Consider the following 27,439-nt stretch of genomic DNA (forward strand, 5'->3'; position numbering starts at 1 on the left):
CGCTGTGGCAAGATGTGTGTATGCCTATGTAATGTTAATGGCTATGTTTTAAAAGTCGTAATGAAGATTGATTTATATTGTGCGTGCCATTTTTACACAAACTGACTAGCACCTGGCTGCAGCTGGACCCTATTGGGCTGCAGTGCTGCTGCTGCCTGCAGCCAGTGCAGAACACCGGCTCCGCCAAATGATTTTTTTTATTTGCGCGTCATCTGAACCGTACGATACACAGACGCTCCATTACCGGATAAATATATATATAATTAGTAAACTGTCTGGGGCATTAACTGATTTTCGAGGGCATTTTGTCCATTTTCAAGGGCATTATGCCCCAAGCCCCCGTTAATTTCGAACCCTGATAAACATAATAACAAGATGGTAGTAGTACAATATTTTATTTCTTTATTATTTCAGATATTGTTTGAAGGCGTTTCTAGTAAATAGCAGAACATTTTCTAAAAATGATCATTGTTGCACTCAGAAGATGAAGCCTTTCATACAAAGTAGGTTAAAATGTAATATTTCATTTTCATACTTCTGAGTTATTTACTTCTAAGACATCAATTCACACCTTCACACTTATTGACGCTTACAATTCATCCATATTATTAGCTAACCATACAATCTAATGAGAATGTTTCAAAGTTGGGATCAATTCACTTTTTAATTCAAGATGTAGATTATATTTAAAATATTTTTAAGTTCAGTCATAAACAGGTTTTACTATCCAACCTAGTGACAAGTAAATGTGAATGGATCAGAAAGTAAACAATTCCAACCCTATACCGTTTTGACAGTTTCATCAATACTACAGCCAAAATACTAAATAGTTAGTTAGTAACAGGTTGCTCTGCAATTCCCATAAACCCACAAGCAGTTAGATGGTAGAAAACATCTAGAAAAAGAACATTACTCTAAAATAAACACTTCTTGTGAAAGTATAAAAAAAAAGGAATGTTGACAATATGTGTGACATTAGTTAAATACATCACTAGTGTCCACATAAAAATATAAAAGTCCATACCAGAAGCAGTTTTCCCCTCCAGTGTGTACACCACATGTTTGTTAACTAGCTTGGCTTTTGGCTGGTCACCCAATACTGAGGTCAGAAAGTTCCTGTGATCCGAGTATTTAAAACACTAGAACAATGTGTCCCAGGAACATCCACACCGTCTGTCTCACTCAGAGCGACAGAAACACAACTGTTGTTGTCAATGAAAACTGTGACTATGCTAGTACTGCTACAGTCAAAAGCTCACTACCACTATTATTCTTATGGTTGTTGATGGACTGATAGCTGTAATGACGTACTGAAGCGTTTAACACTGGGCCACACATTCATTATGAGTGGAACTCTTCTAACACTGGCTACAGTAGGGTTTATCTCCTCTAAGAATGTGCATCGACAGGTTTGACATTTCCCTGAATCTTATCTCCCAAGTGAATTTGCTCATGTTTTCTGAAATATGCTAATGTAATGAATCTCTTATCACACAAACCACAATGATGTGGCTTCTCTCCTGTGTGAATTATCTGGTGTGATTTCCCTGTCTCCTCCAGGTTTGAATACAAGGTCTCCCTCCTCACCCATCAGTGCATCCCTCCTATCTAAAAGGAACTCATCGCTCCCCCGACCTCCACTCGCTCCCTCGGCTCTGGACACTCAAACACACTCCAACCCAAACACAGGACACACCTTTGCACCATGTGGGTGACCGGGCCTCCTGCTCAGCTGCTCCTCGGCTGTGGAATGCCCTCTCCGACCATCTGAGAGCACCACAGTCCGTTGAGGTTTTTAAAAGAGGCCTAAAAACATTTATTTTTTACAAGGCATTTGCCTGTTTTTTTTTTTTTTTATCTCCATGTTTCTTCCATTTCTTCCCTTTTTATTATCTTTATCTCCTGTAGCACTTTGAGATTGTCACAAATGAAAAGTGCGGTGCAAATTGAATTTATTATTATTACTGGTCACAGGAGTAGGGCTTTTCTCCTGTGAATTTTCTGGTGTGAATTTTCTGGTGTGATTTCAGATGACAGTCGACTAAAGCTCTTCTCACACTGGTCACAGGAGTAGGGCTTCTCTCCTGTGTGAACTCTCTGGTGTGTTTTCAGACTACTCAGTTGACTAAAGCTCTTCTCACACTGGTCACAGGAGTAGGGCTTCTCTCCTGTGTGAACTCTCTGGTGTTTTTTCAGGTCAGACAGATGACTAAAGCTCTTCTCACACTGATCACAAAAGAAGGGCTTCCATCCTGTGTGAACTCTGGTGTGTTTTCAGACTAGTCAGACGACTAAAGCTCTTCTCACACTGGTCACAGGAGTAGGGCTTCTCTCCTGTGTGAACTCTCTGGTGCGATTGCAGATTAGTCAGTTGACTAAAGCTCTTCTCACACTGGTCACAGGAGTAGGGCTTCTCTCCTGTGTGAACTCTCTGGTGTTTTTTCAGGACAGACAGATGACTAAAGCTCTTCTCACACTGGTCACAGGAGTAGGGCTTCTCTCCTGTGTGAACTCTCTGGGGCTTCTCTCCTGTGTGAACTCTCTGGTGCGATTGCAGATTAGTCAGTTGACTAAAGCTCTTCTCACACTGGTCACAGGAGTAGGGCTTCTCTCCTGTGTGAACTCTCTGGTGTTTTTTCAGGCCAGACAGATGACTAAAGCTCTTCTCACACTGGTCACAGGAGTAGGGCTTCTCTCCTGTGTGAACTCTCTGGTGTGTTTTCAGACTAGTCAGACGACTAAAGCTCTTCTCACACTGGTCACAGGAGTAGGGCTTCTCTCCTGTGTGAACTCTCTGGTGTGTTTTCAGACTAGTCATACGACTAAAGCTCTTCTCACACTGGTCACAAAAGAAGGGATTCCATCCTGTGTGAACTCTCTGGTGCGATTGCAGATTAGTCAGTTGACTAAAGCTCTTCTCACACTGGTCACAGGAGTAGGGCTTCTCTCCTGTGTGAACTCTCTGGTGTTTTTTCAGGCCAGACAGATGACTAAAGCTCTTCTCACACTGGTCGCAGGAGTAGGGCTTCTCTCCTGTGTGAACTCTCTGGTGTGTTTTCAGACTAGTCAGACGACTAAAGCTCTTCCCACACTGGTCACATGAGTAGGGCTTCTCTCCTGTGTGAATTCTCTGGTGTGTTTTCAGATGTTGCCGCCAAGTAAAGCCATGTCCACACTGGTCACAGGAGTAGGGCTTCTCTCCTGTGTGAATTTTCTGGTGAAATTGCAGATGTTGTTGAAAACTAAAGCTCTTCCCACACTGGTCACATGAGTAGGGCTTCTCTCCTGTGTGAATTCTCTGGTGTGATTTCAGATGTTGTTGACGACTAAAGCTCTTCCCACACTGGTGACAGGAGTAGGGCTTCTCTCCTGTGTGAATTCTCTGGTGCCTTTTCAGATCACATGGCTGACGAAAGCTCTTCCCACACTGGTGACAGGAGTAGGGCTTCTCTCCTGTGTGAATTCTCTGGTGCGTTTTCAGATCACATGTCTGACGAAAGCTCTTCCCACACTGGTCACAGGAATAGAGTTTCTTTCCCGTGTGAATGCACTGGTGTTTATTAAGATTCATCTTTGAACTGAAGCTTTTTCCACACTGGTCACAGCAGAGACCTTTTCTTCCATCCAAGCCTCTTGGTTTCTTCCCAGGCCCGACAGGACAGCTATCTGGATGGAGAAGAGTGTCAGAGAAAGGAGAGATTTGGTGATTTTATTCAGCTTAAAGGTCCCATGTTTTGATATTCCTTTCACTATTTGGGCAATGTTACACAATTCCTGTGAGTCTATGGAACACATCAAAGGTACGTTTTTTAATCATTGTTTTGTATTTATAATAAAGTACTCTAAATCAGCATTTTTCCACTTCAAGATTTCAAGCTGTTTTGGGCTGGGCTCTGCCCATACTCGCAAATCGCTTTGAGTGACAGTCACCCACAGTCTGCACTGGCAGACAAGAGAGAGACATAGGGGGATACTAATTAATTTCGACGCGGGGTAATCCCACGGGACAATGCATTGGTAACTTGTTTCAAATGACAATATATACCCCTATGAATATTATTGCACGGATCGGAATACGCGTGGGAATGTGCGCTATGATATTTTGCAACAGGTTGATGTGACGCGAGTGCCGACGGGGAGAGGGAGGGATGCGGAGCGTTTTGCGCGCGCTCCCGACTGCATGCGTGTGTGCGTTTCCCCGGACGCGCGGTCAGGAGTGTGTGTAAAGTGCTCTGTGTCCGTGTCCCCGCGTGCACAGTCGGGAGTGCGTGTGGGGTGCTCTGTGTCCCTCTCTCCCTCTCGCTCGTTCTCTGCTCTCTGTCGGCGCCCGCGCCACATCAACCCGTTTGAGGAAGCGTCGGTATTTCCACTCGCTCCGTTGTTGAGTGAAAGGGTTTAATGTGGCTACAACCATAGAGGGGGCGTTAGTTATGCAGATCAGCTCCTTGCTACGTCAAATCAGAATGGCTTAGTTCACTGGGGGAGGATGTTGTTTAAACTGAATTGGAGCAATACGCCAAAATGAGAATTAGAGACACAGACCCCATTGATACAAACCCCCATTGCTAGAAAACAATGCTAAACACTTGAAAAGGCCATTTATAAGACAGGGGACCTTTAATTTCCATGTAAGAGGTTTATAAAAGGTATGTAGCTGGGTTTTATAGTTTAACTTCTTCAGCCCGTGATGATGCCAGTAACGCGTTACTTAGTATTATTATTATTATTATTGTAATCTGATAACTTTTCCCCGAAAATAGTAATCTAACGCGTTAATCTTTAAAAGCCAGTAATCTGATTGCAGTTACTTGTCCAAGTGGCTGTGCGTTACTATTTCGTTACTATCTCATCATAAATTCATAATGCAGGCGGAATGCAGTATTTTATTTCGTTTGACAGTCAATACATCTTCACAGCACGTCATGTGACATATGCGCCAATCGTGTGACAGCAGGGCTCCGTCGTTACAGCCTCGTCTGCACGGAGAATTCCACCCCAAAACGCTTGGCAAAATTTAAAGTGAAACCGCAAGACGACTTTTGCGGTTTCTGTTCAGACTTCCATCCCAAAACGCTCGTCTAAACGTAGCCTCAGTCACTACTTCACGTTTGTGTCAGCTAAGCCGGGTGAAAAAAACATTCATATGCGGAGGAAACAAAATACTGTCTACCGCTAAAAACAGCACATCCAATTGCATTGAAAGCATCTGGAATCACAACACTAGCCGACGCTTCGACTAGGTACAGGAGGGTTGATGGCGGCAGAGCAAAAGCTCTTATTTGCCAGATTTACAGTTAATTTACATGTTAAAGAGAGACTGATTGTATGTTTATAGAGAGACATTTATAAAAACAATTTAATAGTTACAGTTGATATAATTGAATAGTTCAGCCTGCATTTGTTAGATGTGATTTTTTTTTGTAAAACCACTGGCTGGCTGCTCTAATGCTGTGAGCATCATAGACTGTTGCTTTACCATACTTGATGGTACAGAAGCTGAAGCACTAGTTTAACAATTTACGTTATGTGCAGAGAAACAAGTTAAAAACAATGTATGCACTTTCAATAAAGCGTTTAGAAAAAACTGTTGGGGGAACGACGACAACTTCGTAACCTAGTTACTTTCAAAGTAACTAAGTTACTCTGGTAATCAGTAAAGTAACTTAGATTACTTTTTAAAGGAGTAATCAGTAATCAGATTACTTTTACAAGTAATCTGTGGCATCACTGCCCGTGACACAAATGACATCACGTCATAAATCATTCTCTCTACACTGTCTGACATAATTAGCGTTTTTTTTTCTCAAACGTATTCAAGAGTAAAAATCATAACCATGTCACAACAGCAGTCATAATGTATATTTTCAGCAATATGTTTGTTTACCAATAGGTTAAAGTGTTATTAGTGAGATTTTAGTCTTTGGAATGTGTTGTGATCGCAGAGATCTGCCATATTGAATTAGTGGCAGTCGCTGAATGATGACGATTGTAGTCATTTTGAGAAGAGGACATCCAGAGCTTTCAATGAGCGTTGGATTTTTTTTTAAACTACACTTCCCAAAGGCTTCTAGCTCCCTTCAAGCAAATTACTTTCTTATGAAAGATTTTTATTCTTTTATTACTCTGGATTATATACCACAAAACTGAACGTTAGGGATGTCCCGATCCGATCGGCCCCGATCACGTGATTTTCCGAAGATCGGGATCAGCAAAAAAATAAATAAAATCAGGATTTTTTCTTTATTCAACAAACATGACCATGTTCACGTCTTAAACTCATACTGAGGCCTTAATTTTGGTTTTAAATTGCATATCATCATTCACTTATTTATTGTCAGAGCAGAAGAATTTTGCCAAAACAAACCAATAGTATCCAGCTGCAGAACGGCAGACCAGCCACACTTTCAGACCCAAATAAAAAAAAATTGTAATCCCAATTTCTCACATTACGTTAATGTTGACGTTATCCAGGTGAAAAGTTAACTTCATTCAAGCGAGGCATTGCAATCCTTGACATAAATCATTTGATGTATAATTAAATCAAAGGAAATGCATTTGGGTGTGGCTGGTCTGCCGTTCTGCAGCTGGATACTATTGGTTTGTTTTGGCAAAATTCTTCTGCTCTGTGACAATAAATAAAATGATGATATGCAATTTAAAACCAAAACTAAGGCCTCAGTATGAGTTTAAGATGTGAACATGGTCATGTTTGTTGAATAAAAAAAAAAAAAGGAAAAAAATTATATATATATATATATTTAAAAAGAAATTGAACGGATCGGGAAAGATCGGTATCGGTAGATACTCAAAATCACATGATCGGGAGCAAAAAAACGTGATCGGGACATCCCTACTGAACGTTATTGGAATATATTGGAGTGCAGTTAGTTTGTATCCCCTATTTTGAACATTTAGCAACCATCCAATTTGAAATCTGTTTCAAAATGGCGGAGTAGATTTCATTCTCTGTTCTTCATGCACGCCTGGTGATACTAAATCTGGCAAAAAAATGGCTTGAAGAAATAATTTTTTCATCAATACGTTCTCATTTTATAGCCTCATGAATATAAGCGTTATATGGGATTTGGACTAGTATATTTCCTGTAGGGCGAGATACAGGGTGCTAAGCTAATAACATTAAATCGAACAGCGTTTCGGCACTACAGAAGCTAGAGCTAAAACTCAAAATGCACATTGTCGGTATTCATGAAGGGGGGGGGGGGGGGGGGGACGTATTATACAACCTGGAAATGGATCGCATATATCAACATCCCATAATAGCAATCTTTTTGCTCCACGCTCATCACCCAACGCTACGAGGAGACTGGGGTGAGTTTCAGCCTGTTTGTTTACCATTTTCGATACAAACTGCTATGATCAATATATCACCCATACTACATGATTCATTTAATGTCGGTCATTGCGATATAAACGATAAAATTCACTTTGAAGGTGAATAACACCATGCTAACATTGACCAGACGTGAACAATTCAGGTGCTCATTCAGCACCTTCTTGAGATCAAGTGTACAACAAATAAATAAAAAAGCAAATGAATAAAGGGAAGATGATTTACAGGGTTTTTTGTAGATACAGTACTGAATTGTGCATGCAATTTGGAAAATGAATATAGAATATCAGGCCTATAAATGACCTTATTATGGCCAAGTCATACATCTATGATCGGGCCAAATCTCCTCTTTCCAATGGCAAAGTTCAATCTGGATTTAGTACCACCTTGATCTAAAGGTGCTGAATGAGCTCTGTGGCAATTTTTCACGTCTGGTCAATGTTAGCATGGTGTTATTCCCCTTCAAAGTGAATTAAACATTTTTATAAAATAATTTATATTCTCCTTTGGTTCATTACAACTGACTCAAGCATAGTAACAGACACAATGTTTCCGACACTGGGAATACATTCCCTGAGGTCCATAGATGTCCCTAGATACATGAACATGCAAACAGGGCTGTACACCGACGATCTCGTCGCAAATTGCCCCTTAATTTGGCCGTTGCGAGTTGGAAATATTTGGGAGCAAAGAAGCACCTCCTTTCAATACATTTAAGATGCACATTTTGCTCAGCAAGAACAACGGAGTGGATATAAGTCCATCTTATGACAACCACGTCCGATGTGGAGAGATGATAGACGTGATGATGTGATGATTGATTGACGGGGACACGGACACTTCTAACGTTCAGGTTTAGCCATGCTTTAGGTGAGTAGTAGTAGCCCACTATTAGGACGTGAAATACTGTCTACTTACATTTATAAAATATCAACCTATCTATCTAATAATGAGACAATATGCAAATAAGATAATACTAATAATTGTCACGGTTCCCTGTATGAAATGAAAGTGGCTTGCAACTTTACTGCTGGTAAAATCACTGTTTATTTCTCGTTTAGCATAGTATTACATTCCACTTCTATAAACAATCAAAGTCCTACCGTAAGAGCCTCATACGGGTCAATTAAACCTTTTTGATTAGTCTTTCCTTCGAGCTAAGTTGGACTGAACATTTCACTGTCAAAAGCGCAAATGTAAATAAGGTTGCGTCGCAACACGGTTTTCAAAATAAAGGTCACATATACAAATACCTCTCAATTCTTATTAACACTTTGGTTGCCTAAGGTTAAATTAATGATATACCATAGATTGCCAGCGCTATTTGTCTATGGAGAAAGTCCTCTTCTTTGCAGGGCTATAACTTTTTAAATTCTATTGCTACATTGCCATTATTAGGGCCCATTCAAAGTCCTATATGTATTGTTCATTGTGTAGCAACGTTAAACTTTTTCATTCACATATTCATAGTAAAGTATGGTCTAATGTATAAGTATGTTTTCATCTCTTTCTGCAGCTTTCTCCAGAACGTGATATATAGCCCCAAATGCATTATATTGATGATGAAATACAGTTTGATGGCAATCAGCGCGATATAAAAAATTCCAACTAGACGTACTTCTAGAAGTTACTACACGTCATCTGATGTTGACCGGATGGGCGAGGGGGCGTTTATAATTCCGTGGGCAGCGTTATACCAATCATCTAATGTGGGTCAAATGTTGATAATATCAGTTATTATCGAAGACGGTAACGTTACACGCTGAAACTCGCCCCAGTCTCCGCGCGCCGTTGGGCGATCATCGCCGAGTAGAAATTTTATCATTATGGGATATATTATTACCCGGTCCATCTCCAGCTTGTATAATGGTATATACGTCCAAATCATGTTGTTTATCGAGTTATTGGCAATCGATCGCTATGTAGTGTGACGAGCTAGAGTCACGGGACATGTACCGAGTGGCCGGAAGCAATACGGACGTCTAGCAAAACCTCTACTGCGCTTCCTGTTAAGCGATTGCGCCGATCGGCCACCAGATGGCGCTCCTGAACCGCCAGAGAGCTCAGTGGGTCTCAGGCCAGCGGAGGGACATTATGAATCCGATCGCAGATTTTTGAAATATTGATATAAGGACGACGTACAGCGTCCCCCGGCAACTTTAGCATGGCCAGCAAAGACGTCTAAAGACGGCTCCCGGCAGTCAAAGTGTTAAAAAAAGTCCCGGATATACATAAACATTAATTGGCATAGATCTCTATAAACGGCCCAACACATTGATCACTTTAGGCACACACTGAAACCAGTAACATCACAAATATGAAGCAGGTAATTACCCATACAAATAATAAACCTTTCATGGGATTATTTACAATAATAATTAATTTGATTTCTAAAGCACTTTTCATTGTGAAACAAATGTATGCAGAGTTTCTTGTCCTCCTGATTAATGCAATGGTGTGTGTGTGTTGTGGTGATCTCATTAAAGGAGCACTACACAAGTGCGCGCACACACACAGTTTGTTGTTTTTGTTCTATTAGTGATTTACACACTCTCAGTTGGTTCATTATAAAAGATACAAACCTGAAAACAAACGCACTTAAATGTTAAATAAAAGGACCACAGTAATGAGGCAGGAGGAACATATTTTTTTAATAATGGTAAAATTGTTATTTAAAAATGTGCCCCTAAAAAATATTTTTTATAAATCTCTCATTTAGGGGGCAAGTGTGCCCCTAGTGAAAAAGCTTAGCGTACAGCCCTGGCAAATGTACCTTGTAGAAGTGGAGCAATCTTCCTTTTACTTGGGTATGTACTTTTAGGCTAATTTAGAGTCTGGCTTAAGAGGTTAAAGTCAACACTTATAAAGTCATAATGTTTACAGATTAAAGTCACCATTTCCATACTTGTTTCCATGCAGTCCAAACAGCTCTGGTCCTGGTCCAGCTGTGGCGGTTTCATGCAGTCCACCAAACAGACAGACAGACAGTTCTCTCAAACCAAGGTGTGAGAGGCTAGGGGTGGTCATATTCAGACCACTCTTGGGGGAAAGTAAGGAAAGAAATATCAGTACATTGTACATTCATCCTAACAAACAAATGTCTAACTTTTCAGTTGAAATTCATCAGGAACACCGAAAGCCAAGCAAGAACCATCAGTCCTTAACCAGCTATACAGGTAGCTCTCTTTTCCTAGGCTAACAAATTGAAAAGGAAGGAAAATCCTGACAGGAAGATTTTCATAAAGGGCTCTACATGCTAGAGCAACTGTGACGCGACTGCAACACAATTTAGGGGGCTTTCTCACTGCCATTCGGGGTCGAATCAGCTCCGTTCTCGTTCCGTCCTTGGGTGCGAACTCCCCCCCCCCTCCCTCTGCCCCCTCTAGTTTGTGTACACACTGCAGTCTTGGTGCGCTCCGGGTTTTGTTTCCGGTTTGCGTTTTGAGCGTGTAAGCTTGCCGTAGGCGATGATGTCACGCTCTAACGTCAACACAGGAAGAGTTTAATAACACTGGTGGAAACTGGATGCTGATATAAAGAAACAAATCACCAATAAATATGAAGTTATATTTGAACCTCTGTTGTCAAGCCTCGTCAATATAACCCACCCCCTTTTCTCACGAATGGAACTGGTGTTGTGGAGTCCGCTTTGAGCGTTGTCCAGGGCTAACGCTAACGCTAAGCTAGCGCTAGTTAGCTTAGCCTGGTTATTACTAGTTAGCAGCTAACGTTAGCCGATTGCTCGTGGCAATTATATTGCATGTCATGTCGATCACGGCCGACAGGTTGGGCACCGTCTATAGAAATAAATGCATTCGAACAAGAAACCAATGTAAGGTAACCCTAACATGTTCAGGGTGCTTTCTCACTAGCCATTCGGGGTCGAATCAGCTCCGCTCCGCTAGTTAGCTTAGCCTATTTATTACTAGTTAGCAGCAGCTAACATCGCTTGCGTCAATTATATGACTGGTTGGGCACCACTGGGCTATAGAAATAAATGCATTGGAACAAGAAACCAATGTATAGTAGACATAGCAATGGCAAAAGAAATTGCCAGGCCTAATGCGAGCCAGGGAAGTATTTGTGCTTGTAACGTGGCTTCATGTTTTCATCCACTGAGCCGTGAGGCTCAACATGCTTGTTTGGTTGAGGTCTGAACTCGCCAAATTGCCCATAAATATCATTTTTGTGGGTATTTTGTGGGTATTGTCCAGTTGTTGCTGTATGTTTTTATCTGCCCAAAATTCAAGCAAGCATGAAAGCATTACAGTAACGATGTTGTGTGTGTCAGCAAGTTGATACAGCAAGCCTCTTCAGGGCTGTACACTGTGACGAGATTATCGCAAATTGCCCCTTAATTTGGCCCGTGCGAGTGGAAAATAATATTTGGGGCAACCTTGCGAGTAGTGATTTCAACCCTTCATTCACATTTCACTCCTAAATTAATCCATACAAATTAGATAAAAAAAATTGTAAAACATTAGCCTACAACCAGGGCTGTACAGTGAGACATAATGTCACGCCGGTGCTATGAAAAAATCTGTCGGCAATGAATGAATTTACTGCGATAGCCTAGCCTGTGTGAAGAAAAGATTTCCGTGTGAAGTGAATCTGGGCCACGCAACTTGGTAGTTGTAGTCTATCGTGCGATTAAATACCATGTCCCGTCTGCGTAGAGTCCATACATCCAACACCAAATCCCATAATTCCTAGCGAACCGAAACTGAATGTTGCATCGCCAAAGAAGAACTTAATTTCAATAAGTTTAAGGCGCTAATTTTGCTCTGCAAGAACAACGGAGCGGATATCAGTCCATCTTATGACAACCACGTCCGATGTGGAGAGATGATAAGAGCCCATAGCAGATTAAATTAAGTCGGACCTGGCAGTGATGATTGACGGGGGCACACTTCTAACGTTCAGTTCAGCCATGCATTAGGTGAGTCGCCCACTATTAGGACGTTTTTCAATAATACTGTCTACTTAAATTTCCCTCCGGGGATCAATAAAGTATCAACCTATCTATCTAATAATGAGACAATATGCAAATAAGATAATGCTAATAATTGTCACGGTTCCCCGTATGAAAGTGGCTTGCAACTTACTGCTGGTAAAATCACTGTTTATTTCTCGTTTTGCATAGTATTACATTCCTCTTCTATAAAGTCTCACCGTAAGAGATATGGCCTCATACAGGTCCATTAAACCTTTTTGATTAGAGTCTTTCCTTCGAGCTACAGTAAGTTGAACTGAACATTTCACTGTCAAAAGCGCAAACTTAAACAAGGTTGCATCGCAACGCGGTTTTCAAATTAAAGGTCACATATACACATACCGTAGTAGGCCTCTCAATTCTTATAAAAAAAGTCCCGGATATACATAAACATTAATTGGCATAGATCTCTATAAACGGCCCAACACATTGATCACTTTAGGCACACCCTGAAACCAGTAACATCACAAATATGAAGCGGGTAATTACCCATACAAATAATAAACCTTTCATGGGGTTATTTACAATAATAATAATTAATTTAATTTATAAAGCACTTTTCATTGTGAAACAAAGGTATGCAGAGTTTCTTGTCCTCCTGATTAATGCAATGGTGTGTGTGTTTTGTAGTGCTCCTTGAATGAAATCACCACAAGCGTGCGCACACAGTTTGTTGTTTTTGTTCCATTAGTGATTTACACACTCTCAGTTGGTTCATTATAAAAGATACGAACCTGAAAACAAACTCACTTAAATGTTAAATAAAAGGACCACAGTAATGAGGCAGGAGGAACATATTTTTTTGCACTATAATGGTAAAAGTTATTTAAAAATGTGCCCCTAAAAAAATATTCTGTGTGCCCCTAGCGGGGGAGCGTACTCAGGACGACCACACCCTTTTTGGGTGCGATCGGGCTGTGATTCGACCCCGAATGGTTAGTGAGAAAGCCCCCTAACTAGGGCTGCAACTAATGACTAATTTGGTAGTCGACTAATCTGCCGATTATTTTTTCGATTAGTCGACTAATCGAAAACCAATGTAAACAACAACAATTTTTTTTTTTTTTTAATTACCTATCTTTGTGAAAGTGGCTTCTCAGCTCTGGTCCAGCTGAAGACAGAGCAGAGGAACAGATTGGACATTGAGCATGACCGCAGAGTTGCTTGTCTACCATCACCCCAGACTTTGAGACTCTTGTCAGGAGCAAACAACAACATCATAACATGATGATCCCATAGCAAATTAAAATAATGACTCATGAAACATTTGAATTTGGATCTTTAAGCCACTTTAAATGAAAATGTATTTGAAGAATACAGCAATCACTCATAACAAGATAAATAAATTAAATAATACAAATTAAAGTGGAAGTGTACTTTAAATAACTTTTGTTTGCTGTGTGTGAGAGGAGTCCGTGTGTGTGTATGTGTCTTACTCTGATCGCTGTGTGAGTGAGAGGAGTGTGTGTACTGTGTAATTTGTGTGTGTCTTACTCTGATCGCTGTGTGAGTGAGAGGTGTGTACTGTGTAATTTGTGTATGTGTGTGTGTCTTACTCTGATCGCTGTGTGTGAGTGAGAGGAGTGTGTATGTGTGTGTGTCTTACTCTGATCGCTGTGTGTGAGTGAGAGGAGTGTGTATGTGTGTGTCTTACTCTGATCGCTGTGTGTGAGTGAGAGGAGTGCGTGTGTAATGTATTGTGTGTCTAGTCTGATCATCATCTCCTGCAGGGCAACAATGTTTTCAATGTCCAAAATTTGCTATGGTATCATCATGTTATGATGTTGTCTGGAACCCTGAGAAGCCACTCTCACAAAGATAGGTAGTGCACAAAAAAAAAAAAAAATTAAATAGTGTTTTTTTTTTTTTTTTTTTAATGACTAATCGACGCAACAATTTCTCGTCGACGATTTTTTATAATCGACGTCGTCGATTATGTCGACTAATCGTTGCAGCCCTACCCCTAACACAACATGGTTGCAGATGTTGCAGAGGGTGTTGCGTACCTTTCACCAAAATCTAATCTGAACAACCGTTGCGTTGATGTTGCGTAGCATTGATTGGTTGGTTAGCAAATGCGGGCGGGTCTGAGTCTGTTATATATAATTGGTTCTGCAGGCAGGAATACTATCCTCGATAGTTAACGTAATTTATACAAATGAGTATTGATTTATTCGTAACAAATCATTAAAAAAATTACCGGTCAACTGGAATATGTTAGTCTTTTACACATATGTTGGATTATGTAATTGGGGACGCCACTCCATGCTTTTGATTGCTACCTAGAGGCAAATCTTTCCTGTGACAAAATAGCAACCAATGTAATAAAAAAAAGTCAACCAACATACAAGATTCTTGTACCGGATCTCCTCTGGTAAACAAGAATACCCTGAAGACTCTTAGCAGGAGCACTCATTCAAGGGTACAACGACTATGCTTGCACCTCATGGTACCAAAGCACCTCAAAGGCACTAAAAACAAAATTACAAACATCACAAACAAACTGGTCAGACTACTGCTTGACCTTACTCCTAGAACCCACCTCACCCCTGCCCATTTGACAACCTAGGATGGCTTAAAGTAGACGACAGAGTACAGCAACTTGCAATGGGCCTGGTCTACAAGATACACTACACCACGAAGGTACCCATGTACATGTCGAAATACTTCCCAAAGGTCAGTGAATACCACGACCACAACACCAGAGAGAGTTGCATAAATAATGTTCAACCCAGATTCTGCACAAACAAGGGTCTGAACACGTTTCGCAATTATGCCACATCAATGTGGAACGCCCTACCCACAGCCGTAAAAAAATGTGAATCCCTACTCATCTTCAAAACCGCTCTCAAAGAGCACCTATGGGGGGCTGCAATTCGAAACTGACCCCTGTAAATGTCTGAACCCCATCCCACCCACCCCCTCCTAGTGTACAGTCCCCTCCCCCTCGTATGTATATATTTACAGTTAGGATCTCTGTTTAACAGTACTGTATATTTGCATATCTTGTAGTAGGGCTGGACGGTATGGTCTAAAATGTATATCACGGTATAATTTGAAGCATAGACGGTAACGGTAACTTATCTTAAAATGCCTTGAATTTTCTGAAGGGGTAAACACTGGTATGGCAGCTATTACTGTACTCTTGTATTACTAGGACATATTTCACATAGAGGTATTTTATTAAGAACATTTATTGTGCAAAACTGCAATAGAAAAATGCTAAACCTTTTCTCAAGTATAGCTAATGTCCATCAATATCTTCTTTTTAATGAAATAGGTTCAAGAATCGAATCAGAATTGTTAGCAGAGAGAGAGAGGGAGGGAGGGAGGAGGCCGTTAGTGGAGCTAACGTTAGCTTTCTGAGGCTAGTACAATGTACATAGACAGGCTGCTAGAGTGGAGCCAGCTAACGTTAGCTTTCTGAGGCTAGTACATCGACAGGCTACTACAGTAGGAGTGGAGCCAGCTAACGTTAGCTTTCTGAGGCTAGTACATCAACAGGCTGCTACAGTAGGAGTGGAGCCAGCTAACGTTAGCTTTCGGAGGCTAGATCAACAGTTAACATTACATAAGGTTTTAGCGCGCCGTGGGCATTCCAGAATGGCGAGGATGCAAAGCATGTTAGACGATTGGAGAGTTGCAGAGTTTACATTACACATAGAAACTGCGCGACTCGCGAGAGAAGTTGTCACACAGCCTTCAAAAGCAGGGTGGAAGAGCTACTAGTTTGCTTCTAGAATTGAAGGTCCGCTCTGCTCTGTCTATTATGAAATGACAATTGCGCGTTGACACGCCCACTGCGCGAAGCCTCTGTGCTCCTAAATAACTTTTTCCAGTTCGCACATATCTATTATCTATGACTAATTCTATCTATTTTTAGGGGCAAATGCGAGTGAAATAGTCACGCCCTGGCTGTGGTTACATGACGTCATTGCTACTTTAGAGTTGCTCTACCGGTCACAAGGTATAGTCAAAATCCATACCGTAGCGCAAATTCATACCGTTTATACCGTCCACCCCAAGTCACAAATGTAACAGTAATACATATCTGTATGTCATGGATGTCATAAATGTCATGATTAGTTTAGATTTGATTTTTATATCTGTATATATATGCATGTCATAAATGTCATTATGAATTGAAAATGGGGGACCCTGATGTAAACAAGACAAAAGTCTTTCTCTGGTCTGCATCCCCTTAACACTTTCAGTGCCGGCCGTGTTTTCCTTTTTACCCCGTTGAATGCCACCATCCATGGCCAATGTTAATGTTAATATCGCCTAATCTATGTTTAAAATTATGGCTATGTGTCTAATCTGCCCGTCGCTTATCAAAGACTCATTTTCCAGTCAACATTGGCAAGGCAGATTGTATTTTTATCGCTTCATTTCCGTTTGATAGCATTTTGAAAATCACCCGTTTTCCGGGGAAAAACAAGCCATGCCTATGATAATCGCCTTTTACTGGAATATTCCAGAACGTTGTCATTTGTCGGCCTATTTATTAATCGTTTTCAAATAAACGCTAGATGATCGATAGTATATGTGTGCGCACGCACGCTCGTGCCGTGCGCTGATAATCGCTGCTCTTATTTCCTCATGGCTTTTACAGTCAAAACAGCCATATCACATATCACATAAACGCTTATCCGTGAAAACAAGTCTGATTATCCTAACACTGATAACATAGATTCCTTACCTGAGGTCAGATGGTATCCAAATGGTTTATTCCAATTTCCGATCGCCATTCGAAAAAATCGATAAATGTACATCGTGTGTACAGTATAACCCATATTCGCCGTGGCTCAGAGGCTCCAGAATGAACTCTGGTAGACCCCGGCTGCATCAGTGAAAAGTTAAATGTGGAGTCAGAAATCTGTTCTCCCATTCACTTTCATTGAGTCCATTCCAAAAGGGTGATTTACCATCTGGGAGACGATAGGGGGCACTTTTTTCAAATCCGAGCACCGGCGGTCCCTGGATTAGAGCCATATGAAATCCGTGTTCACGGAATCGCGGAATTAACCAATAAAAATGGAATCAACTGCAAAACGTGGAATATTGCAGAATTTGGCCTAATCTGGACTGAAATTCCATTTTTGGGTGGAACGCTTGGTGCACACGCGACCGGGGAGGCGGATGCTAGAGCGGGTTACACACAACACAGCAGTCTCCAAGCGTCTCGCTGCTTCGGTGTTAACATAGTCAAGAAGCTAAGAAATTCCCCAATAAGGCCTAACAAAAATAATGGTTTGTTTCCGGTTGCCGACGGACCCTGCCGATTTAGGTGCGACCCAATATATTTTATGAGTTTTAAAAAAATATATATAAAAAAAAAAAAAAAAAAAATGAATAAAGTTTCATAGAAATCTTAGTCAAACCTTTAGCATTATGGATATTAAACATGCTGGCAGAGTACATGCATCCATGTTGTTGTGAACATTAATTAAATAAAGAAATTCCCTATCCATAGTCGCCGTGGGAAAGAATAAAATAAAATAAATTCCATACCTACCCATGGCCTAACTGACAACCAACAGGAAACAAACAATATATTTTTTTATGCCCAAGCCCTCAATTCAGAGCAGAGCAGTATCCTAATGACTTTTATGCCTCCGGCGATAAGGTGTTTCGCAAATTCTGTCAACGTTCCGTGGACTAGAGCCACAAAAACACTTGCGACACTATTGTGATTAAATAGCTATAACGTTAGGACACGATAGCTTCTTGCTAAATCTAGTGCACCCATCCATTTGTTTAATGCAAACGATTGTCATTATACACTGCCCTTTATAATCTAAATAAACTTAAATAGCTATGAAACGTTACAGTACATAGGACTATAGGTGGAAACAGGGAACAAAATAAGTACCAGCCAACCGCCAATGGCTGGTAAAAAATCTGCCTGGCTGGTAGTTTTTAAAATCTACCAGCCAAATGGCTGGTAAGTCAAAAAGTTAAGTTTGTTCCCTGAGAGCAGAGCTACACAGCAGTGCGCCTATTTTGCGAGCCGAAATAAGTCTGTGGTTTTTTCTTCTTCTCACAACGGGTCAAATGCATCTAACATGCATTGCATCGTCGCCATTCATTTATGCCCACATCGCCCGAAATGAACGTTATGTTAGCGTAAGCTAACAAGCTAATCCTGATCAGCGGCAGAGCCATAGAGAACAGCAGACAGTGTGGACTGGGGAAAGGGAAATGGGGGGGGGGGGGGGCACTCTCCCTTTCTCTGTGTGTGTGCGTGCGTGCGTTTGGAAAGACGATGAAGTCACTAGTCAGGACTCAGGAGAGGAGTATATTGTAGTAAACTGAGGATTACTGAGGATGCACAGATAATGTTGATATTCAAATATAAAAAGGTTTCGAGAGGAGTGGAAGTTTGAAGACAGACTAGACTACAATATGATGCGGGGGTGGTGAGTTGAAACAGTGTGTGTCCCCGACCCCACTTCTATGTTTCAATAAATTATTTGCATTTAAAACTATTAACGCTGACTCATTCCTTCAGTCCACTCAAAATTATGCTAATATTCCTTATGTTGTTTATGATATTAATTGAAAATAGCATATGAGAGTATTATATAGTAATAATAACACATGGCGATATACTAAAAAGCTATTTTAAATTTTTGGCTGGTAAAAAATCTGCCTGGCTGGTAGTTTTTAAAATCTACCAGCCAAATGGCTGGTAAGTCAAAAAGTTAATTTTGTTCCCTGGGTGGAAATGATAGCTTCTTGCTAAATCTGGTGCACTCATCCAAGTTTCAAGTTCAAGTTTCTTTAATAGTTGTCATACAGAAGTACAGAATACTTTCATACAAAATGCTTCTTACTGTTACGCTCCAGAGACTGTGCTAGACAAGATAGTATCAAATAACATAGTATAGCATGTAATTTTAGAAGAAAAAAATGAGGTCACAGTGTTCGGTATAGACATATGTACAATGTTCTGAGTTACCATATAATATACAATACTATGCAGTGTACTAATGTACAGTACTATATAGTGCAAAGCAGAAATGGGATGGGGTACAATTTAGGTACAATTTACAGTAAGGTGTACGAGTTGTAGTGCAATCCTTCATCAATAAATATAAAGTGTGGGGAGTGGGTGCTACAGTGTGTTTGTTTAAAGTGGGTGTGTGCTATAAAGTGTGTGGAGTGGGTGCTACAGTGTGTTTGTTTAAAGTGAGTGTGTGCGTGTGGATGTGTGTGCTATGTGCGTTTGGTGGTTGTTGTTGTGTAGTGTTTGTTTAATGCAAACGATTGTCATTATACACTGCCCTTTATAATCTAAATAAACTTAAATAGCTATGACACGTTACAGTAGGGGTGGACGGTATAAACGGTATGAATTTGCTCTACGGTATGGATTTTGACTATACCGTGTAACCGGTAGTGCAGCTCTAAAATAGCAATGACGTCATGTAACCACAGCGCGACTATTTCACTCGCATTTGCCCCTAAAAATAGATAGAATTAGTCATAATAGATATGTGCGAACTGGAAAAGTTATTTAGGAGGCTTCGCGCAGTGGGCGTGCCAGCCCCTACCGCACGCATGTAAACACAGGTCTAGTAGTCTAGTGGGACGGTAAACGGGAGGACGGCGGCGTCTCCCTGAGCTAACGTTAGCTTAGCTACCGTTACAAAATGACCCAGTCAACTATTCACTTTTAGTTTAATACATGATGAGGCATTGTCTAACCGAACGGTATCTAGTCGGCCAGCTACCGATAGCTCCTGACATCAACAAACGCTCCACAAAGTCTAGTAGAGACGTGTGTGCTACCTGTTAGCTGTTAGCTCACGTTAACGCAAGTTAGTTCACCGTTCAAAACGAAATGTCCCATTGAACTAAATAATTCACTGAGGCGTTGTATTAACGTTATATATCCGGCTAGCAGTAGCTACAGATAGCTCCTGATATCAATGTCTTATAACACTGATTCGATGCGTATTCGAGCTGAGGGCTTGCTGAGCACAGTTAAGTAGCGTTATACCAATACAATAGGGTCCAGGTGCAGCGCCGGAGAATCCTGGCCGTAGCTCTGCTCGAGGCTACTCTAGTATAGGTCCAGGTGCAGCTCCGGAGAATCCTGGCCGTAGCTGGAGGCTACTAGAGTACACACAGACAGTGGAGCTTGTTGTGTGGTGGCGATGTCTCGCAGATAATACAAGTAAAAGTCTAATTATATAATATATATATTTTATAAAAGAAAAAAAATTATATAAAATAATTTTTTTTTATCAAAAACGATGATACCGTGATATATACCGTTACCGTCTATGCTTCAAATTATACAGTGATATAAATTTTAGACCATACCATCCACCCCTACGTTACAGTACATAGGACTATAGATGGAAATGATAGCTTCTTGCTAAATCTGGTGCACTCATCCATTTGTTTAATGCAAACGATTGTCATTATACACGGTCCTTTATAAACGAAATAAACTAAACGTGCCTAAATTATGCATTACTATATTTCATCACAATATAATAGATATAGCTAGGCTACTGACATTGTCATTGTGATAAAGTCAGTAGTAGCTAGCTGTATCTATTGTTTACACTTGAAATGTGTATTTTTATTTTGTCACAATATTATTTGAAAAGTATTGTGTAAAATGTAACTGTATTTCTGAGTTGCAGCACTTAAAAACATTAAATGGACTGTTATATCATATTCAATTGTGGACATTTATTCATTCCCACTTATTAGACACTATTTCTGATGGTAAAATGAGCATAAAAAGCAAAATACAGAATTCTGAAATATTAAAACGGAAAAAACGGAATTTGGGAAAAAATTTAATGGAATTTGGAAAATAATAAAACGGATTTCATATGGCTCTACCCTGGATCTCCAACGGTAGGCTCGCGTGATGCAATCTGATTTCAGATCGCTAATAAAAAAATACCCGAGAATACTCGTGACCGTGGCATTCAACGGTCGGGGCATAAACCCAAGAAAAGCCGTGAGTGGCACTCAAAGTGTTAACAATTGTGTGTATTGAGCTGTACCCATTCTGCAATCTGTTAATTAAAGTTTTCAATCAATCAAACCTTTGAAATGTCTCTGCATGGTGGGACAATAATAATAATAATAATAATAATCTTTATTTATATAGCACCTTTCATACACGGAGTGCAGCTCAAAGTGCTTAACAGAGCAAAGAAATAAAAACACAACATTTTACAATAAAGCAAAAAAAAAAAGGGGAAAAGAAAAGCAGGATTTTAAGACCAGCAAAACATGATTAAGAAAATAGCTAAAAAGCATAAATGACAACAGGCATTTTAAAATCAGCTAAAAGCAAGAGTATAAAAATATGTCTTGAGCTGTGCTTTAAAGCTATCCACAGAGGCTGCCTGTTTTATATGTAGTGGGAGATTATTCCACGCAGTCGGCCCATAGAAACAAAAGGCTGCTTCGTAGGGCTGGGCGATATGACGATATTATATAAATATCGGGTACAGCTCATTAACGATACACTTTTTAAACGTATCGTGGATATCGTGATGTTTTGCCCTCACGTTAGGCGCCGCCGCGCTGAAATGAGACAAGCGCAGCACTAAAGGTATAATGCTTTCCTCCTCTCGCCTCTCTGCCTGGGAGAAAAAAAAGTCAGTCACACACACACACATTTGCGCAAATTACGTCACCTAGTACACGCCCACACTGCACACTGAGACAGAGAGGCATGTTGCTCGGTGAAGATGAGTGACCCAGGCGAAAGCGAGGACTCGCAATTAATTCCAAAAAAGGGTTCGACGTCTGTGATATGGACCTGGTTTGGCTACACGCGAACAGACGTGAGTCAAACCACCATCCTGTGCAAACTGTAAAATTAAAGTCGGGGCAACGGGAGGAAACACGACCAACCTCTTCACACACCTGAAAAGAAAACATCCCAAAGAATATGCCGAAAGCAGTAAGTTGCGCGGTAGCCCCAGTACCTCCAGTGTTTTGAAACCACCACAGCCTAAACAGACGACGTTAAATACATCATTTGCCAGCGGCATCCCCTATGAAAAGAGTAGCAAGCGATGGAGAGAGATAAGAGGCTATAGCGTTCCACATAGGAAAGGACATGGTTTCATTATCAACCGTGGAAAAAATGGGGTTCAAGAGGCTGTTAAAAACAGTGGACGCTAGGTACGAGATGCCTGGCCGAAAATATTTTTCACAGAATATTTTACCACGCATGTACACCGAATTGCGTGCTAACATAGCTGGCCAGCTGCAAAACGTGGCTTATTTTTCAACCACGACGGATTTGTGGTCAAGCCGAACGTCGGAGCCATACTTAAGCCTAACGGTGCATTACGTTAATGGTGAATGGAAGTTGTGCAGCACATGCCTGCAGACGTCATACTTCCCAGATGACCACACAGCTGACACAGTAATCGCCGAAGGTCTGAAGGAGGCGCTGCAAGCCTGGGGGCTGAGAGAAGAACGCCATGTCTGCATGACAACAGACAGTGGAGCCAACGTCGTCAAAGCCTTGGGTTTAAACAAGTGGACCAGACTCCAGTGTTTTGGGCACAGGCTTCACCTGGCCATTGGTAAGTGTAATAGTTCATATAAATGTATACACAAGCATTCGATTAGCAGTTATAAGCTACTAGTCTCTATAGATTTACATAAAAAATATCAGTATGTATATCTAATGTAACAATTAAATAAATAACTAGTCATGTACAGTGAGTGTGGTGGTTCATTTATTTTTAAACAGTCAAACGTTTCAGTAAACAATCAACTTTAAATAAACATTACAATTCTGACAATGTGGTTTGACATTTTCATGATTTGCTAATCAATGCTTTGTTTTTTAATAAGATAAGTACTATACTATGTATGCCATCTCTGTTATATTTGCCCTACAATAAATAGTTACAATATATAATCTAATCTAATATATAATCTAAAAAAAACGAAATGCTAAAATGCTAAATATATGCAATATATAATCTAATAATCTAAATCTAATATATAATATAAAAATGCTAAATGCATGTGATGAATATCATCTTATTTTATGCACTGTTGTAATGTTATAATAACATGAGACTACTAATGCATTATGCCATCTACTGAAAATGGTGCTATTCTAAAACACTTCTTTTTCTTCTTTTTTTCCAGAGAAGAGTGTGAAAGACCCCCGGATTGATCGAGCCATTGCTGTATGCAAGAAAGTGGTTGCTGCCTTTTCCTTCAGCTGGAAAAAAAAGAGGGATCTGGCTGCTGCCCAAGCTGAATTGAACTTGCCTCTACACAAACTCATCACTGAGTCACCTACCAGGTGGGGATCGAGGCAGAAGATGATCCAAAGAGTGCTGGAGCAGGAGAAAGCAATAACCCAGGTCCTGGCGGCTGACAAAAAAAGCAGGCACTTGGTGCCCACGTGGCAGGACATTGATGTCCTAGAATCGGTGAACAAGGCTCTAAGCCCACTGCAGGAATTCACTGACGCACTATCAGGTGAAGACTACGTGAGCGTATCCTACCTGAAGCCTGTCCTTCACCTCTTCAACTCCAATCTCCTAAATCCGGAGGAAGAGGACACAAATCTGACCACAACCATGAAGATGACCGTTATGGGTTATCTCAATGACAAATACGCAGACCTCGCCACAGATGACCTGCTGGACATGGCATCACTTCTTGACCCACGATTTAAAACCCACTACATCAGCAAGGAGAAGATTGAAAATGTAAAAGTCAGGGCGGTTTCCGAAATGCAGTCTCTGCAGAGCTCATCACAGGCTGGCGCAACCGTGTCTGCATCCCAAGAAGGAGCAGAAGCTGACCCAGCAGCACCAGCGAAGAAAGCCAAGAAGACACTTGGAAGTTTCTTCAAAAAAACAGCCGATGTCTCTTCCTGTTCTGAGAAAGAACTAATTGAAGGTGAACTGACAAGTTACCTCCAGACGCCTGAAGCAGATAGCGAGACAGATCCACTGGCATGGTGGAAAATCAACGAGGGTAACTTTCCAAAGGTTAGCCAACTCGCCAAAAAGTACCTCTGCATTCCTGCCACCAGTTCTCCATCAGAGAGGGCATTCAGCACTGGTGGCAACATTGTCACATGCCACAGGGCAGCTCTGAAGCCTGACGCTGTTGATAGGCTCGTTTTCCTCGCTCATAACCTGTGAAGTTAATTATTAGGTTTTTTTTGTATTTTTTTGTACTTGTTTATTTTCATTCAGCACTGAGCCCGCCAGATTGAAAAGTAAGAACTTTGTTATCGTTATATTTTCAATAACCTTGAATAAATACATTTATTTATTTTAGAGGTTAATTATCTTCTATTCATTTTTCTCAGGACATGTGAAGTTCACACACTGCACTAATTGAAAAGCAAGAACGTTGTTATTTTGAAAAGTTACACATTTGGCATGTGTATTTGAATGCCACAGGGCAGCTCTGAAGCCTGACGCTGTTGATAGGCTCGGCTCGTTTTCCTCGCTCATAACTTGTGAAGTTATTTATTAGGTTTTTTTTGTATTTTTTTGTACTTGTTTATTTTCATTCAGCACTGAGCCCGCCAGATTGAAAAGTAAGAACTTTGTTATCGTTATATTTTCAATAACCTTGAATAAATACATTTATTTATTTTAGAGGTTAATTATCTTCTATTCATTTTTCTCAGGACATGTGAAGTTCACACACTGCACTAATTGAAAAGCAATAACGTTGTTATTTTGAAAAGTTACACATTTGGCATGTGTATTTTCTTAAATTTGTTAAATTTATTTATTTTAGAGGTTAAGTTAAGAATTGACTGTGTGTGTGTCAAAGTCTGACTCAGAATTGCAAGTTGCACTGTATATGTTGCATTTGTTTGATTTATTTTGGAGGTTAAGAAACAATAAAGACTTTATTTGAATACCACCGGGTCTTTTGTCTTTAATGTTAGCTTGAAAACTCAAATACTGTCTTGGTAAGCCTCATAAAGAATTGTTTGGGGAAAAAAGGGAAAACATCGTGATGCGTATCGTCGAAAGGTAAAAAAATATCGTGATATCATATTTAGGCCATATCGCCCAGCCCTACTTATAACTTCATCAAACTTACTCCGATTATCCTACCACTGATAACACAGAGTCCTTACCTGACATCAGATGGTATCCAACTGGTATATTCCAATTCCTGATCACCATTCGAAAAAATCGATAAGTGTATGGATCCAACGCGACACAGTAGATCTCTATGATCCGCGGGGATCTGAGGCTCCAGAATGAACTGTGGTAACCCCGGCTGGATCAGTGAACTGGAAAATGTGGAGTACCGGATTTTTTTCCCCATTCATTTTCATTGAGTCCATTCCAAAATCACTTATGTCATCTGGGAGACGACAGGGGGCGCTTTTTTCCACAGTGATCGTCGGCGCCCCTCGGCTATACTCGGGTAGGCTCGGGTGATGCAAAAAAATTTCAGATCGCAAAAAAAAAATAAAAATAAAAAATCCGGGAAATCTCGTGAGTGGCTAGCAACCACCTATAAAAAAACACGAGAAATCTCGTGAGTGGCACTGAAAGAGTTAAAGAAACTTGAAACTTGGATACCATCTGATCTCCGGTAAGGAATCTATTTTAACAGTCTTAGGATAATCAGACCCGTTTTCACGAAGATATAAGCTTTTCCCCTATAATGTGATATGGCTGTTTGACTGTAAGAGCGATCAGGAACTGAGAGAATCGATTTTCAGCGCGCGGCACCAGCGTGCACACGTACACATATACTATCGATAATCTAGCGTTTATTTGAAAACTATTCATAAATAGGCCGAAAAATTACAATGTTCTAGAATATTACAGTACAGGGCGATTATCAAGGAAACTATTTTTTCCGTGAAAACGAGGGCTTTTCAAAATGCTATAAAACGGAAATGAACCGATAAAAAAAAACAATCCGCTTCGACAATGTTGACTGGAAATGAGTCATTGATAATGCAACGGGCAGATTAGACACATAGCCATAATTTAAAACATAGATTAGGCGATATTAATGCTAACATTGAAGTGGATGGTGGGCATTCAAGCACTAAATGTGCGCCCCCTGCTGGGCACTGAAAGTGTTAAGCCAACACTAGGCCCTGCTAAGCTAACACTAGCCCCGGCTAAGCTGACACTAGGCCCAGTTAAGCTAACACAAGCCCCAGCTAAGCTAACACTATCCCCAGCTAATCTAACACTAGGCCCAGTTAAGCTAACACTAGGCCCAGTTAAGCTAACACTAGGCCCAGTTAAGCTCACACTAGCCCCAGTTAAGCTAACACTAGGCCCAGCTATGCTAACACTAGGCCCAACTAAGCTAACACTATCCCCAGTTAACACTAGGCCCAGCTAAGCTAACACTAGCCACAGTTAAGCTAACACTAGCCCCAGCTAAGCTAACACTAGCCCCAGTTAAGCTAACACTAGCCCCAGCTAAGCTAACACTAGCCCCAGCTAAGGTAAAACTAGCCCCAGTTAAGCTAACACTAGACGCAGCTAAGCTAACACTAGCCCCAGCTAAGGTAACACTAGCCCCAGCTAAGCTAACACTAGCCCCAGCTAAGCTAACACTAGCCCCAGCAAGGTAACACTAGCCCCAGCTAAACTGACACTAGGCCCAGCTACGCTAACACTAGGCCCAGCTAAGCTAACACTAGCCCCAGTTAAGCTAACACTAGCCCCAGTTAAGCTAACACTAGCCCCAGTTAAGTTAACACTAGGCCCAGATACAGAAGAAAAACTACAGAAATATACCAGTAACGAAAATAACTATTGTAATGAACGTGGAGCAAGACCGAGAACAAACACGAGAGAGCGAGAGAGCTAATGGCTGGCTATGCTAACTATGCTAACGAGCGATAAGCAGCAGCTGTGGACGGACGCTGCTAACAACACAGTAAGAGGAGAACTCCCCTCAAACACTCTCTACATGCAGCTAGAAAACACATGTCAGTCACTACCTGACGACTCGAGCCTCCATCACCAGGAGGACGGGGCTCAGATGTCGGTCCCACGCCGAGCAGCAGCAGCACAGAGGAGCAGCAGCAGCAGCAGCAGCAGCAGCAGACCAGAGTCCCAGAC

General features: G+C 40.9%; 1 protein-coding gene across 1 annotated transcript; it reads right to left on the minus strand.

The window, feature by feature from the left end:
• Positions 1-421: 421 nt before the first annotated feature.
• Positions 422-27,439, minus strand: LOC311233113 (uncharacterized protein). The gene is made up of 3 exons (XM_084320001.1): positions 27,319-27,439; positions 10,246-10,390; positions 422-3,666 (listed from the first exon to the last, which is right to left on the minus strand). The coding sequence occupies exons 2-3, from the start codon at positions 10,376-10,378 to the stop codon at positions 2,231-2,233; spliced, it is 1,569 nt and encodes a 522-aa protein (XP_084176127.1). The 5' UTR covers positions 10,379-10,390; positions 27,319-27,439; the 3' UTR covers positions 422-2,230.

The sequence above is a fragment of the Notolepis coatsorum genome, assembly GCF_963971535.1.
Source record: "Notolepis coatsorum genome assembly, chromosome: 8".
NCBI classification, from domain to species: Eukaryota; Metazoa; Chordata; class Actinopteri; order Aulopiformes; family Paralepididae; genus Notolepis; species Notolepis coatsorum.

What these genes read in the sequence shown, in the direction of transcription:
- LOC311233113 (XM_084320001.1), bottom strand. Translation starts at nt 10,378, where the DNA reads ATGACCACCCCTAGCCTCTCACACCTTGGTTTGAGAGAACTGTCTGTC. An exon ending in TGGAAACAAGTATGGAAATG is followed by an intron (nt 3,667 to 10,245) that starts GTGACTTTAATC and finishes TTCTCCATCCAG; the next exon opens with ATAGCTGTCCTGTCGGGCCT.